The sequence below is a fragment of the Halichoerus grypus genome, chromosome 9, assembly GCF_964656455.1.
Source record: "Halichoerus grypus chromosome 9, mHalGry1.hap1.1, whole genome shotgun sequence".
Lineage (NCBI taxonomy): Eukaryota > Metazoa > Chordata > Mammalia > Carnivora > Phocidae > Halichoerus > Halichoerus grypus.
Genome location: NC_135720.1, coordinates 32,628,342 through 32,645,494, shown reverse-complemented (window position 1 = coordinate 32,645,494; position 17,153 = coordinate 32,628,342). Strand labels below are relative to the sequence as shown.

The 17,153-nt window shown below is 41.4% G+C and overlaps 1 protein-coding gene across 24 annotated transcripts in view; it reads right to left on the bottom strand.

The window, feature by feature from the left end:
- The window catches only part of EPB41L2 (erythrocyte membrane protein band 4.1 like 2), a 209,416-nt gene that overhangs the window by 66,298 nt on the left and 125,965 nt on the right, over nt 1–17,153 (bottom strand). For all 24 annotated transcript variants that reach the window (XR_013441115.1, XM_078054720.1, XM_078054727.1 and 21 more), the window contains exons 4-5: nt 15,534–15,638; nt 1,396–1,438 (exon numbers count right to left, since the gene is read on the bottom strand). Coding sequence is in view for 23 of the 24 variants with exons in the window: in XM_078054720.1 (XP_077910846.1) it covers nt 1,396–1,438; nt 15,534–15,638 (148 nt within the window). In the remaining variant the exon portion in view is untranslated. The remainder of the gene's footprint in view (nt 1–1,395; nt 1,439–15,533; nt 15,639–17,153) is intronic.

Here is a 17,153-nt window from a genome sequence, read left to right as displayed (position 1 = left end):
GAAACACCAAGATAATAAATGCAGGGAGGAAGAGGGGAGGGGCTGCTGGAAAGAAGGGGTAATAATAGTCAGGGCGGCCAACCATCCCAGTCTGCTTGGGATTGTTGGAGTTTCAGCACTAAAAGTCCTACATCCTGAGAAACCCCTGTCCTGGGCTAATCAGGAAGGTCATTTTATTCAAAGATATTTTCTTAAAAAAGGAAAAGAAAGAGGAGTCTACAAGGAGAAGAAATGGGAAAATAAGGTATATGCTCAGAATTTTAAAAGGGAGCAGAGAAGAAATGATAGGAAAACTACCACAAAGATGAATGACTTCAGGGAGAAAGAAAAGGAAATGAAGAAAACAACCGTAGAGAACCTAACACGAGACAGAAGGGAGACAGTAAGTGACAGAAGGGAAGCGTACAGATTTGTTCCAGCACGTTGACGTCAGGAACAATAAAGAAGTAGGGGATGAAACCAACCGTACAAAGGGCGTTGCGCAGGCCGGTGCTCAGGGAAATGGTTTCTCCCTGGACAGCTCTGGAAGGGAGTCCGGAAGGGCTGGTGACAACTGTGTTCTCCTGTCTAAAAATTTCAGCTCTTCATGGCTCTCTCCCTTTTCTGCTTTGGTCATTCACCCACCCTAGAGTAACTTAAGTATCCAGAAACCTAGCAGAGAGTTTTCTGCGGCGATGACAGTTCCTGGCACAGATACCCTAAAGCCAGCCACAGGCAAGGCCCCCTGCAGAGGCAGAACCCCTGCAGGAGCTGTAGTTGGTGAGGGGACACGGCTCAAGTCACTTCGGGAGCCTACCATGAGAGCAAACGGGAAATGCGGCAGGAGGGACTAGAAACCCAGACGCAAAGAGCACAAAGAGCGGCCTTGGACAGTGGAACAGAGGAGGAGAGAAGATGATCATCACAGAGGACTGAAGAGATGGCTCTCCAGGCTTTCCTGCCCTAGTCTGCACTCCAGGGCGTCTAGGAGCAGTGTATCTACGGCTCTGCAGCCAGAGACAAGCCTATTAATTAAACCAGCTACACGCTTCCAAAACAAAGGAGACAAAGCCATTGTAACCGGTTGCCTGGAGTAAAATTTACATCAACAGTGAAGGTTACAAAAAGCAGCTCCTCATTCTTACCCCCAGAGGAAGGGTCACATATCACTTCATAGTGGTAGACACTGTGAGGGAATATTTAGGACTAGGAGTCTAGAACCTCTTGACCAGAAGAGTCGCTAAGCCATTTATGAAATAAAGTCAGGATTTTACAAAAATAATGTTAGTATCCTTAGCTTCCTTTACGATATAAATGCACTCTATCACTAGTATTCTAGTCTACATTCCTATGAATTTTATTACAGACAGAAATAGATGTAAAGATGAACTTAGATAAGTATGATTATTTACTCACTTCGCAGTTGTCTTTTTATTTCTTTTGCAGGATCTAGCCAGTTCTACAGGAGGAGGGGGAAAAAAAAAAGGTTAATTAAGCCATAAAACATATTCCAGAGTCCAAAATGGAACAGTTTACAGTTCACATATTTAAGTGTAAACATAAATTCCTATTCCAAGCAGCTTTCACCTATTAGCATTCCATTGGGCTAAGTACTGATTTGTTTTTGAATCTGTGCGTGTTATAAATAAAACATTAAATCACTTTTAAGGTGGGTCTCTTGGGCCTCATTTGCTTGGATCTGAAATCAAACATCTATCCAAATGATGAGACACAATATATCTACATGTAGTCTTTATTCTGTAACAGAACTGCCAGCAATCAGCCCCTGAGGACACTGAAATGACAGCTCAGCCAAGGACAATAATTGGCTCTTTAAAATATATACACCCCAATCCAACACAATTATCTCAACTCCTAAAGCCAACTTTTAAACTTTCTTTTTCCCTGCAACTATACAATGCTATGGAGAAGTACCATCAGATTGGAGCTGATCGTGTCCTTCCTGCTCTTCATGTAACATCCTTTTTAAACTTCACGCCAAGTGGGAAGTCAAATCATAAGGAACTCCCTTTCACTTCCCCCTTTCTACCCTTTGAGAAAGTTAATATAAAAAAATTCTAGGAAACCACTATATCTTAAAGCAAAAATGACCAAATTTGAACTATATACTGATTGAAATAGTTGAGTTTTAAACAATGTGGAGGTTAGGGGTGCTGACCCCCACATACAGTCAAAAATCCACATATAATTTTTTTGACTCCCCCAAAACTTAACTACCATAGCCTACCGTTGACCAGAAGCCTTACCAACAACATAAACAGGTCAATTAATGCATATTTTATATGTTATATGTATTACACATTGTATTCTTATAATAAAGTAAGCAAGAGAAAAGAAAATGTCAAGAAAATCATGAGCAGATACAGAACCATCCTGTATTATTGGAAGAAATCTCTGCATAAGTGGACCCACACTGTTCAAACCCATGTTATTCAAGAGTCAACTATAATTGGTTTTACAATAAATAAGTTTCATTCATTCTAAAAGTATCCCAAATAATGTAACATCTGTGCTTAAACAGAATTTTCTTCAGATATATACAGCAAATAATTAAGATGTTTGTTGTTAGACAGAAAATAACAGCCCACTGTCTTAACAATATATTGAATTGGTATAACAGAACATTAACTCCCACTATTAAAAAGTAGTAACAGGAGGCTTTGCAACAAAGCCGCATAGACCCCCTGGGTTTTAATACACTGCTCACGGCTTGCACTCAGGGCAGCAAGGATCCAAGGTGTGCATGCTCTGTTTTAACACTGGTGATATTCAAATGTCTCAATAAAGAACTACCAGAGCTTGGTTGAGTTTCATATTACTGGTGTCCCAGCTGCATGGCCCCATTGACGAGGAGGGCCAGTGGGATGCTCCAATGGTACCTCTGGTGCTAAGTTAGGGAGCAGCTCGAATTCTCCCCTTAAGAAAGAGCCTGGCATTCAGTTTCCTTGCCCTGCAGCTGCTGTTCCAACAGCTGGCTCACAAATGGCCGGCTATGAGGCGTGCACAAGAGTGAGAAAAACACATCATTCAGTCTCTAGCCCAGGCAGGGGAGAAGCTGGGGAAGAGGCGAAGGAGGGTCGGATGTGTTATGGCATTTCATCCAGGGAAGCAACAACCACAGTAAGGAAACTGAATCAGAGACAATGGCTGCTCAACTGAAGGGGGGGGGTCCCCTCAAAACATGAACACAGAGAAAGAAGAGAGTAGAAGGGAAATGACTTCACTGGTCTTAAACGACTAGACAGACCCTTCCAGGTCTCTGGTCTCACTATGTGACAGCTGCTACAGATGCCCTGCCGCAGAAGAAGGCGGAGGAGAACGGCGGGAGCAGCGTCATCTTCTGTGACCCCAAGGAATAACCCTGTGTCCCAGTCACTCAGCACCTTCCACTCTCACCTGCAGCCCCAATCCCTTGCACAAATTCCCTGCTGGATTTCTGCACAGCATGGAGAGTCAAAGAGCTCTACAGACCCAGGAGAATGAGTGAGAAGTTTCCTTGCACCAGCCAGCCAGATGCAGACGCGGTGTCATTCTCCCGGCCACTTTCCACAGTATGGCCAGCCAGAATATTTGTGGCTTCTTTCCCTTTTTTCAGTCCCTACCCACACACGAAGTGGGCTGAGTTTACCTGCTGTGACCAAACAGCAGCTGCAGAAGGGACTCCTGCCACTCGCCTACCGGTTTTCCCTTTGCTCACCACGCTCACTTCCACACTGTGAGCTCTGCTCCCACCGAGGTCAGGAGGCCTCCTCCTCCTCCCTCACACAACTTTGTAAGGGTAATCGTAGACCCTATTCCTTGTACTTCCTCCACAGTACTTAGCAGCTTTAGACAACCAGTAAGTACTAAATTAATAGCTGTTGACTGATAATCTGCCCACTGCCATGCTCTGGTCATCTTAAAAAACCACAAGTTATAGTATTTTTTTTAGGGTTGCTTTTATATGAATAATTAGCTCCAATGAGTACCAAGATCCTGAGTAGGATGGAATTTTATCATCTAGGGTCATAAATTCATAACTAAAAAGGCAAAAAAATGACAATGTGACTTTTAAAAGAAATACAAGTCTATTACCTGCATTATCAACTATAAATTAATAACATATAACATCTAAATATATAACAAATAAATACTTAACAAATAAAAATAAACTTCTTGGTTTTGACACTTGAAGAGTGCTGCATGGATCAAGAAGTAGACACAAAAGGAGGGAAAAAAAACACCGAGAAGGGCATAAATGCACACGGGTATATGAATGTGCATGCACAGACACACACATGTACACACACACACCCCCCACCATGAGAGATGATGGTGCAAAATTCCAATTCTTTTAAAGATTTGGCCACCATATATATAGACTTTGGAATGAGAGCTACATGGAGTCCAATTCTGGCTTTCACCAACTCTGTGACCTTGGGCTCATTCTTTGGCTTCCTTAAGCCTCAGTTTGCTCAATTCTAGATGAGGATCACAATATGTACCTCATAGGGTAGTTCTTTTCAACCATTCCTTCAAATGCCTCCTGAAGAGTTAAGTACAAATGCAAAGTCCTTTACCCAGTGCCTTTAACAGATGGGCTTTTTTGCAATGATAAATTGACCTATCCCCTTTGGAGAGATATCCCTTCTTCATACAGTTTTATATTTCCAAAGGTGATATGTTACCTAGATTAAAGAAGTTAATAGTTATATGATTATTTCTAAAAAATTAATAAATCAGACACACTATATTCATGGGCCAGATGAAATAAAAATCAGTCCCCTTTTCCTTAGAGAAAACTGTCTGGATAATGTCAGCCCTTTAAGCTGTCCTTCTATAGGGAAGAATCTTCGTGGAAACAAAGGCAGCACATTAAACAGCACAATCCCTTCTCTAATTACCAGTATGACTAGTCCATAGCCTTCTATGTACATGTTAAAGTATTATCTAGCTAACCTTTACTACGTTTTGCCTGATAAGAATCCATCTGGCAAATTTGTTAAAAAGACAGATTTACCCACGGCCCACCTGAAACATTCTCCAGGGAAGGGGCCTGAGAATCTCTGTTTTAAGTGACAGTTGCAGGCAATTCATAATCAGGCAAAATGGGGATTTTTCTCAGTGTTTCCCAAACTTTAAGGTATAGGCAACAATGCAAAGCTAAAAAGAGCTAAAACCCACACCGGATGTCAATAAAATTTATCTTGGATTCTTAGAAATAAAAGTATATTGGCAGCTACACTTAAGGGCAGGGACATTCATTCACTCAATCTGGTATCCTTCTCCTCACCTTCCCCTTTTTACCCCTACTCTGTACCCAAAGTATGAACTCAATACATATTTATTTTCTGAATGAACATCAGGGAAACCAAGGAATAAATAAAAATTACAAGGAATCCTATCACAGGCTTCCAACAGAAGTAAACTAAAATTAAAATGGAGTCCTAGAACCCAGTGTTATTGAATCATCTTAGAACATGAAACTGGAAGACTATGAATCAGTTGGGGGGAAAAATGATGTATCTTCACTTTCACTAACCTCTAATTGAAATTTAGCATTACCATCAATTATGAATGTAGGAGAAAAAAGCCTGGTTAATATCAGCAGTACCTTTAGCTTTGTCATAGAATTCACTAGACTGCCAAAGGAATAAGTGACACAAAAAAAGGTTAAAAACAAAACAAAAACCTGCCTTAGAAGGTTACAGAAATCTAAGGAGCAAAGCAAATATCTATACACATATTTCTTTTTACACTGAAGTCCTTCTATCAGTTAGAGAAGCTCCTTTACCCTACTCCTGATCACTACAAATCTGAGGGTGAAACAGTCTTGGTTAACCAAGTCTTCTCTACAACACTTCTCATACCTGTTACCAGAAAAAGGGTTTAAAAAAGGTGATTTTCAATTATCCTCTAACAACAAAAACATCTACAAAAAGATAAAGCCCTGATTACAAATCATTATATTTAGATTCACAGGATGCTGCTGTTAGGAAGAACCTCAGAGACTACACGGTCTAAATGTCCACGAATAATGGGAATGGCCTAACGCCTACCTAACTGGCTACGGCTGTTGGCACACTTCTGGAACCATGAGCCACTTGGGCTTATTAGGGCCCACTACTCCCTTGGCTTTTGTAACATTCCAAACCTCTACAATTCTGTCACCTCAAAGTGATCCCCTACATTGGTGCTTCTCAAACCTTAAAGGTTTACCCGAGTCCCCTGAAGATCTGGCCAAAACGCAGATTACAACTCAGTATGTCCACCGTAAGGACCTGGAATTTTCCTTTCTAACAAATTCTAGGTAGTGCCAATGCTGGGGCCCCCTGGGTCACCCTTTGAGCAGTATAGCCACAGATTGCTTTTAATGTCTTTTCCCAGAAGTCGAAGGCAGAGAGACATTTTTCAAGTCCTTTAACTGGCTTGACAGGTAGATGCCCAGGCTTCACTGGCTGAATATTCTATTGTTGACAGCCTCCTGCAGAAAGCCCTAGCACATCACACTGCCTTCCACGTTCCTACATAGAAGTGGGTCTTTGAACTCCACCCATCACACTAAACAGCTGTATCCAATAACGTCAAGCCCTACAGTCTTTATTCCACCAAGGTGCTAACCACTTTCACCTGACAAAGAAGAACAGCCAAGCCCATCAACCAACAGCAACCCATTTGTGGTCCTCAGTGGTCTGCAGGCCACTGAGCAGAGCAGACCTAGACATGGACCCAGGACACCCTCACAACATCTACATCCAAATCCCGCCCCCCCACGCCAAGACACATCCATCTCGCCTGATTCCCTTTCAGGCTGGATGCTAAGACCCCAGTGTTAGAAGTTTTTCAAAACGCTTAGCTGTGCCTTCCTCAGTCACACTTGGTGCTTGTCAATCTGGCTAGGTGAGAGACATTAAATTCACCCGACCCTGTATTACCAAACGTTAAAAGTGTAAGTAAGTTTGCCTAAAATCTGCAATTTCCCTTAAGAATTTATAGCACTGAAGCAGATCCCTTTTATTATACCTCTGCCTAAATTAGGTCTAACAGAACACCCTAATGCTGGCGTTAGCAGAAAAGTTACAGACTTTCTACGTTACAGCAGAATGTTCACTATGCATTTGGGAGAACATGACTCAAACTTCTGCTTATGGTATTAGAAGGTACCACTAGGCTGAATATAGAGTTTTATTAAAGAATAGTTTATATATGACAAAGTCTAATAGCTGTGTTTTTCTAGTTTCTGGAGGGAAATGGTCAGGCTATCAGACAAACACTTTAATCCATTTTCATAAAGTTAGCTGTGGATATCAACTACACTTCTAATAAGCTCCTCTTCCAATATGGCTTGAAGCAAAATAACAATCACTGGGCCAGATACCAAACTCTATTAACATCAAAAATTCAAGACAATATTTTTCCCTTTAAAGAGAGTCCAAAACCCTTAATGATGGTTCCAGTTAGATAGGAATACAAGAACTATAGGGACTTGAAATTCCATATATAAACGAGTAATATGTTGCTTGATTCCACATATTTTTAACAGCATTTTCCGTAGTAAAGTTTACATAAAACTTCTCAAGAGACATTAAAAAGTTCTAACACTAATAATGATAGATTTTCATACTTAGAGTAAATTGAAAGGCTTCCAACTCAAGATCTCAACCATGAGACACAGTACTACAGTAAAATCGAAGGAAAGTTTAGATTTTCTCTCCATGGAAAATTTTCATACAAATAATTATGGCTTAACCTCACCTTCAATTCATGTCGAGATAAGTGACTGAAACTTCTATAAATACAGGTAATATTCAGCATGAAGCAAGCGGCTTAAATTCCTTTACCCTATAGTATCCTATTGTTGAAACTGTATGGGTTTCAAACACAACAGGACTCATTAAGCTAAGCTGATACAATGGTAATGATATTCTGTGGAAAAATTTAGGACACCATTCAAATCTATATTAGAAAAATAAGAGTTCTTTTGCCTAGATGTCTTGAGGACTGAATTTTGTTTACATCTGTGAGAAGGAATAAAAAAAATTATACAAAAGTTATGAAAGCATATCAGATTACATATGAAAAATATACCGCCAATTACATGTGAGAGTTCTATTAAAGTTTTTTTAAACTTTAGAGTTTAAAAAAATGTTCTGAAAAGCTTCTATCTCAGAAAGGACACCCCACTGTTTATTCCCTCAATGTTCTATGTTAAAGCCTAGATAACAAAGTGTGTGCCTAACTGTATGAGCATTTTCATCTCCCGTTTCACAAGAGAAACTACAAAGTAAAATAAGGACTTAGGAGTTCCTTATTTAACATTAGCATTTTTTTTTTGTCAGTGAGGATCCTATATAGAACCCCTCCAAACTTAACTTTATCCTAATATTCTCTGCCTCAAGGACCTGAGCCTCTCCTGGACTCCGGCCATCCCTGCTCATGCTGAACGCGAGGTCCCGTCATCACACAGAATGCTCCACCTCGTTAGATTTCATCATCCCGTTCTCAGATACAACCTCTTCCTCTCCTTCTAAGTTTCCTACCCATTTATTGTCACTACACCTGCTCTTCAGCTTCTTTGGACTTTCATCCCTTGGCTCCAGCCATCTTCTCCCAAACTGTTAGCCCATTTCAGCTTCAGTTATGTTCCCTCCCGGGTCCCCCGTGAATAATCAGCTAGATTACCATCCCAGCAGCAGTTCCAGTTTTCAAGATCTTCTGTCCAAATTATGGTAACCACCGTGAACACAGCCAACTGGGAACCCCCACAATACTCCATTTCTCCACTATTACACCCAGGGTGCAGGTGGCACACACCGATTTAGTCTGTTGCCATCCCAACTGTATGATCTCCAATCTTGGCTGCGCTGTCAACAGCAATCCACATACCTGTCCTTAGTCGTCGGCCTCTCTGGGTCCCCAGTGCTACCCCCTAGTCACTCTTAGCAGAGGATTCCACCCTCTATTTCTCAGAGCTTTGAGGCCTCACCTCACTTGACAAAGACTGACTTCCAGCTCACCACTCCTGAGCTTACTCCTTACAGACTCAGGGTATGAGGCTGCCCGCTTTATTCAAGGCTTAGCCTCTTCTTGACTTCAGAACTTCCTTCCATCATCCTTTCTTCCTCTCTCTCCAACCTCACCCTTTCCTTGGGCATTCCCACAGCCGAAGTCGAAGTTCTTTCCATCCAAGCAAATCTGTCAACCCCCAAAATCCTTAGTAAACGCGCTGCACTGTCCAATATAATAGCCAGCAGTCACAAAAGACTACTTAAAATTTAAACCTGTACTAATGAATAAAATTTCACTTCACTTCCTCAGTCACACCAGCCATATTTCAAGGGATCAATAGCCATCTGTGGCTAGAGGCTGCCATACTAGATAGACAGAGCAGGTCTAGAATATCTCATCATCACAAAAAGTTCAATTGGACGGTGCTGGTCTACATTCTCTTGTCATTCTCCCACCTGTCCTTCTCCTCACAGCCAGCTTTCCTTGAATAATACTTTATACCCACTCTCACATGCTTTTTTTTTTTTTTTAAGATTTTATTTATTTATTTGAGAGCAAGAGAGAGAGAGCAGGAGCAGAGTGGGGGGAGGGGAGGGCAGCAAGAGAGGGAGAAGCAGAGTCCTTGCTAAGCTGGGAGCCCGACTTGGGGCTCGATCGCAGGACCCCGGGATCATGACCTGAGCCAAAGGCAGACACTTAACCGACTGAGCCACCCAGGCGCCCCCATCCCACTCTCAAATTCTTTACTGTTAACTTTCCTTACCCCTCACCTACTCCCTGATCCCCAAACATCATCTAGCCAACAGCCTACAAGCATTTCCAACTTAGCAAAATGAAAATGAGATTTTATCTCTGCCCCCAACCCCAAACTGCTGTTCCTCCCCCAAAGTCCCAGTGTAAAAGTCCCCAATAAGCTCCCCAGCTACCCAAGCCCCAAGCGTGGGACTTATCCCCCAACCTCCCCATCACCCTCATGCTGCAGAGATGATGGGTCACCAAGTCATCTACAGACATTCCCTACTTAGTATCTGTCTCTTCATCTTTCCTCCTCATGTCACTGCCCTAGTTTCTATCACCTCTGGACTAGACAACTGACCTTCCTGCCTCGGCTCTCAGTCCCCTATAATCTCCCTTCACACCACCAACAGATTACGCTTTCTGAAATGCAAATCTGGCCATGTCACTTTTTTTTTTTTTTTTTAGATTTTATTTATCAGAGAGAGAGGGACAGAGGCAGGCAGAGGAAGAAGCAGGCTCCTTGCTCAGCAAGGAGCCCGATGTGGGACTCAATCCCAGGACCATGGGATCATGACCTGAGCCGAAACCAACTGAGCCACCCAGGTGTCCCTGGCCATGTCACTTTCTAAAAACCCTTCATATCAGGATAAAAGCCTAGGTTCCTTAGCACAAGATACAAGACCTTCCAAAAAATGTTTTTTGCCTAGCTTTCCCAGGATCATCAGCATTCCCCACAAAGCCAACCGAAATTAATCCATGATGTAAGTTAAAACACTGTGCTTGCTGAGAAAACAGAGCTTCAAGACAAGTACCCAATTCCTCCTTCCAACTTGCCAACTGCTCACAGTTAAGAACTGTTGCATTTTCTATTTTTTTTCTTCCTAGTTTACCTGGTTTCGAATCTTACCCTCAATATTTACTGCCTCGGTGGCCTTGGGTGAATTATTTAACTTCTCTATGCCTCAACTTTCTGTATTTATAAAGTGTGGCTAATAATACCAACCTTTTAGGGTTGTATGAGACAACATGGTGTGAAGTGCTAAAATAGTGCCTGGTGCATTGTGAGAATCCCAGAATGATTAGCTATTAATAGTCATGTCTCTTTTATTTGGGTTTTTTTTTTTTTTTTTTTTTAAGTAGGCTCCATGCCCAGCATGGAGCCCAGCCTGGGGCTCACAAACTCACAACCCTGAGATCAAGACCTAAGCTGAGAACAAGAGTCAGACGTTTAACTGAATGAGCCACCCTGAAGCCCCTGTTCAGAATATTTTTTATGATAAAAGCCATCTGGAATCTTTTTAAATGAAGTTATAAATAAGTATGCCTAACTAGGAGCCTCAATATAAATAGGATATTCCCACCCAGAAATAGAACCACCCCACTCTACTCTGGAGTTCTACCTGGAGAATTTCTTCTGTGCTAGCAGCCACTCCCCATGAGGGAAACAGAGAGAGGGCGAGGAAGGGAGATAATCCTAAGCAGGCTCCACACCCAGCACAGAGCCTGATGTGGGGCTCAATCTCACAACCCTGAGATCATGACCTAAGTGGAAATTAAGAGTCGGATGCTCAGCTGACTGAGTCACCCAAGCACCCCGAGCACCCATTCTTTAAAGCATATATAAAATTTACTTATTCTTCCAAAAGTTGTTATCTGACCTAAAGTCAACATGTCTTAAAATGACACTCATGATATACCCTGCCATCCCCCTGACCGGGCCCTCACCAACTCACTAAATGGCACCTCCATCCATCCAGAAATCCAGGCCTTATGGTGTTATGTCATCAGATTGATTCTATCTCCTTCCTTAATCTCTCTTAAATTCTTTACTTGATTGGGGCATCTGGGTGGCTCAGTCGATGAAGTGTCAGACTCTTGGTTTCAGTTCAGGTCATAATCTCAGGGTCCTGGGATCGAGCCCCATGTTGGGCTCCCTGCTCAGCGGGGAGTCTGCTTGTCTCCTTCTGCGCTCTCTCTCTAATAGAGAAATAAATCTTAAAAAAAATTCTTTACTTGTCTTTTGCTACCACAACTTCAACTGAGGCCATGTCCTGCTTTGGGTGAGCAGTGCTGTTCAAATCCCTCTCATCCAGTCCCCCTGGCAGCCCAAGCCCACCCGCTTTAGGTCACTCCTTCCTTTAGCAGCATTCTCTCCTAGCCGTCCTCACCATTAATACCCTTTCCTATAGAGTGGTAATCAAAATTTAATAACTATGTAACTCAGTTTTTCACGGAACATAAGTGGGGATATCCATGAAGGCAGAGTCTTTGTCCTAACTATTTACTGTTAGATTTGCAGTAGTATGCAGTAGTACACTGGTTTGCATGCAGGGAGTTTTTTTAACCTAAAGTTTACCATCTTCTATTTTTTTAGCATATAGTTCAGCAGCGCTAACTATATTCACATTATTGTGCAACAGATTCTGAAACTCTTTCATTGTGCAAAATTGAAACTCTATACCCATTGAACAACAGCTCCCCATTTCCCCCCCTGCCCCGGTCCCTGGCAAACACCGTTCTACCTTCTGTTTCCATGAGCTTGACTATGGATACCTCCTATAAATGGAATCACAGTGCTTGTCTTTTTGTGACTGGCTTATTTCACTTAATATCCTGTAGGTTCATCCATATTATAGCATGTGACAGGATTTCCTTCTTTAAGGCTCCATAATATTCCATTCACCACATTTTGTTTATCCAACTCATTCATTGGTGGACACTGGGTTGCTTCCACCTCTTGGCTATTGTGAGTAATGCTGCAATGAACGTGGGTGTGCAAATCTCTCTTCAAGATCCTGCTTTCAGTTCATTTGGATATATACCCAGGAGTGGGATTGCTGGATCATATAGTTCTATTTATAATTTTCTGAGTGACCTCTATATTGTTTTCTGCGATAGCTACACGATTTAATATTCCCACTACCAACGCACAAGGGTCCCAATTTCTTCATATCCTTGCTAACACTTCTTATTTTATATTTTTGCTAGTGGCCATCCTATTGGGTGTGAGATGGCACAAAGGCAGTATTTAATAAATATTTGTTAATGTCTACATAGACTGAGATTACACAGATAAAAGGGTATGGAGTTCCTAGAGTAATGGGAAGAAAGACTGACACAAATAAGATTTGTGCTAAATGTCTAGATAACAGATGGAAGAAATGGTCAACTCTCCTTGAGTGGGGAGGAGGAGAAATGATGGTGGAAAGCAGTCAAGGTAAATCGCCTAGAGTTGGATACTTAAATCTTAAGTAGGCATTCAAATACAAAAAAAAAAAAAAAAAAGAGGAAGGCTCTTGTTAGGAGAGAACCTTGGTGTGGAGTGAATCCAGACTGTATGTGGTTGGTTACTGAGAAATGAAACAAATGAAGTAGAGCCTTGTCAACCATACTAAGAGGGTTAGATTGGATCCACTCAATAGAGCTAAACTAGGGAGTGCCAAGATCCCATATGCACTCCTGAGAACTCAGTCTAGCAGCAGTGTGAAGCGCGATCCTAGGGACCAGACTGTTCATCCACATAGGAAGCTAATAAAATAGTCAAAGCAAGAGAGGACAGGGGTCTAAACCAAAGCAAAAATGTGGACCAAGAGAACTAGGAGAGGGATGTTAGCAAGCAGAAAAGACAGACCTTTCTGACTGATAAGCAATGGAAGGAAGTGGAAAGAGTGGAAGGGACCAATACCCACTCTTCAGGGGACACATGAAGTTCAAGGGGAAGATGCCAGTTTGCTTCAGACAGTTGAGCACAGTGTACAGTACGCAGTTAAGAAGAGTCTGAGATTCAAGTCAAAGACACGGATTAGACACATATATTGGAAGTCATAAAAATAAAAACTAGTGAATCCTACTACCTAAATACCACTCCTTCTTATGTAAATCTAGGGTTGCAGAAATACCAGATGTCTTTATGTAGCATATCCTGTTTCTACTAACAGAACATGTTTTTCTACATGTTTTACAACATACTAGATGGTTTCCCTCTTTCACAAAGCTTAAATGCTCTTACGACCCTCCCCATATGTAATCTCAGAAAAAGTGGATAATGATAGCCAAATTCCCATCACTTTCTCTTTGACAGTTTTGAGGACCAGCAGAAGGGCACATGGTTAGAAATATTATCAAGACCACCTTTTAATTTCAGGTCTAAAAAGAGCACCTAGTTTACTTAGTCGAATATCTAATATGTTACTACTTCTGAGAAAAGCATTCTAAACAGGATTCTAATAAGAACACTTGCATACTATTCTGCAGGCAGGCATGCAATTTCATTGTCTTTCGTTTAAGTGTGGAATTAAACCACCAATTAAGTATCAAAGCTTTAAGACTAGGCAAATTGAGGAAACTTAATTTACATGTAATTATCACCCTTAATACCCTGTATTTCATTACCAGGACATATAAACAATGACAGCATGTGGGCAAATAAACTTCACCACCTATGTGCATCTACTGACTATTTTGTTCTATCGACTGTGACATAAATGTTAGATACAAGGAAGGAACTTCTTTCCCTGTGACCAGGTGCTAGGGAGGGCATCCTCAGACAGCACCATCTCAGCGAGTCTGTCCACAGCCACAATCGAACAGACCTAAAAGGGCTTCACTCTAGGGTGCAACAGGACCAAACCTTTACCCTTCCATCCTACACTCAGTATCTTCACCACAGTTACATCCCATTACTCAAAAGTCAAGTAGAAGAGGAACAGTCCTTTCTTAACAAGGAGGAGGGTGCTAGAGACTGAATGGATGTGCGAGGCCCCCCCCATTCATATGTTGAAACCTAATCCCCAATGTGACAATATTTGGAGGTGAGGCCTTTGGGAAGTGATAAGGTCATGAAGGTGGAGCCCTCATGAATTAGGGAATAGTAAGTCCCCTCATAAAAGAGGATCAGAGAGCTCCTCATCCCTTCCACTTGTTAGGACACAGAAGGCCCTACCTATATGACACTGAACCTGTTGGCATCTTGATCTTGGACTTCCCAGCGTTCTGGTGTTGTTTATAAACCACTCGGTCTACGGTACTTTGTTAGATATGCCCAAACTAGTCGACTAAGACAGAAGGCTGCAGGTTATCTGGTTAATTGCCAGACTGGATTAATAGTTCTCTCTTTAATTTACACATGAAACTGAGAAGCCCTGACATTCCCTGGAATGCGAATGCTTAGCAATAAGCATTAGAGTACTCCAATGCTCCTGCTTAGTGTCTTGGGAAATTCCTGGAGCAGAACAATCTCAACACACTTGGTGTCAGGCAGATTTGCACAGGGTCCTGGCTGGTCAAATCTACCACCTGAGTCAGGCTGGGCCCCACCTCCTTTCTCGCCTCCCAGTAACCCAACAACAGGGCAAAGACCACATTCACCGCACACAGCCACCAGTCTGTGCAGCAAGGCCAACGCGCCCTCCCAAGCCTCCAGATAAACACACATCGGTACTCTTGACATTCCTTCCAATATGCTTCCTTCCCGGCTTTTTAGGCATGCTTAAGTCCTAGCATATAAGTGAATTCAAGAGCTAAAAATTCAACATAAAAAATTTTTAAATCAGTTCTTTCAGCCTCTAATAACACAGAATAAAACATTCCATTCTGTCTGCTTACAGTATTAGTGGAAAAACATATACACAATAGCAAAAAGTTATAGGTGATTCTCTCTGCACAGGTTTTTAATATTTACCAAATTTCTACAATGAATATAAAAATATGTCATAAATCATTTTAAAGCAAAATTTTATACTGCTTAAGAAAAAAAATACAGTATTTTTCTAAGAAGATACACATGAACTTGAAATCATTTCACTTACTTTCTGCTCAGGGCTTTCCTGAAATAAAAGTCCAAAGTAGTCCTTTTCCAGGAGATTGAGATGTTCACACACTTTGTCAAATAACACTTGTCCCTTCGCACGTTTCTGCGGGAAAAGAAATGGTATCTTTACTTTTCAAGCACTAAAGATTCCATGAGTACTGTAAATAAAGGACTTCACATCAGATAACATTATTTAGCATAATATAAAATATTTGTTTCCCAATCTTTTATAATACAAGAGTGATTAACAACTTTTTCACTTTAGAATCCTCCCTCCCCGCACCACATATACAAAGCATAAATTCTAGAATGAAAGCATGATCAAATGCTCTATGCTTTATTCCCTACTCTACAAAAATATAAAGGACTCAAAAAGTAGGTGCTAGGAGTTCATTTATTTTTAAAATAGTACAGAAATATGTCCAAACTGCCTCCCTCAATTCCTCAAGGTGGCTTATGTCCTTTCTATAAGGTATACTCCCCCAGGAAAATCATTTGGCCCAAGTCTTCACTGTATCCTAACATGATTTATCCCATCGGTACTTAGGTTTGATTTCTGTTCCATGATATTGGTAAAATAGGAAAAAAAAATTGTTTTCAATTCAAGCTAAGCTTTTTCTTGAGAATGATGAGACATTCACTCTTCAGAACAAAATTTTAAGATACAAGGTAATGGAACTGAGAGAATAAAATCAGTTGCCTCCAAGGATGTAACATACTTTTGCCTTAAATACTTTATTTTGTTTTGTTTTTGTTTTGCTGGGGCCCCTGGGTGGCTCAGTCGGTTGAGCGTGTGCCTTCAACTCGGGTCACGGTCCTGAGGTCCTGGGATCAAGCCCCACGTCAGGCTCTTTGATCCTGCTTCTCCCTCTCCCCTCAGCTCAAGCTCTCTCTCGCTCTCTCTCTCTTAGATAAAATCTTAGAAAAAATACTTAAAAAAAAACTGCTATCAACAGAGATGTGAAAGCCTTTAGCAGCTACAAAAGAAAAGCTCATTGTCTAATCAATGGCAAAACATAAAGTGGTGACTCATTCCTAATTAAGATGCACACCCCTGGGCAGGCCCAACTGTGAGGTCAGGTCAGACACACGCTTTCCCTTCCCCCACATGGATATAAGCAGCCACTGGACCTCACGTGAAAACTGAATGCGCCCTCAGACATTTTCATCCTCCAGATGAATGCCCTTACACTCTCAAAATGGATACTCATTCGTTCATCCACTGTGTGGAAATTAATGTCTCCCACAGATATATCTTAAACAATGCAATAAGATATGAAGGACATTTCAATTCAAATAAGTACAACTCTGATAAGGGATTGCAAAAGATAGTCTCAGAGAAACTCAATTCAAAGGCTGGTTTCTATCCTCGAACCTTTTCTTCCTCCTCTTTGTGGAAAAGAGGAAGCAGAGGTGGAAAACTCATGCCTAAAAGACGTGCAAAGGAGAATCTGGAACTTTCATTATTAAACCTTTTATAGTAATGTTTCTTTAAAAAAGAAGAAGAAGAAGAGAATTACACCAAATAGTAGAGGGAAGAAGGAAAAAGCAACAGATTATTTCAACACAGCCAGCACTGTACCTTCACTGTATCACTAGAGATTCAGAAAATTAAGTA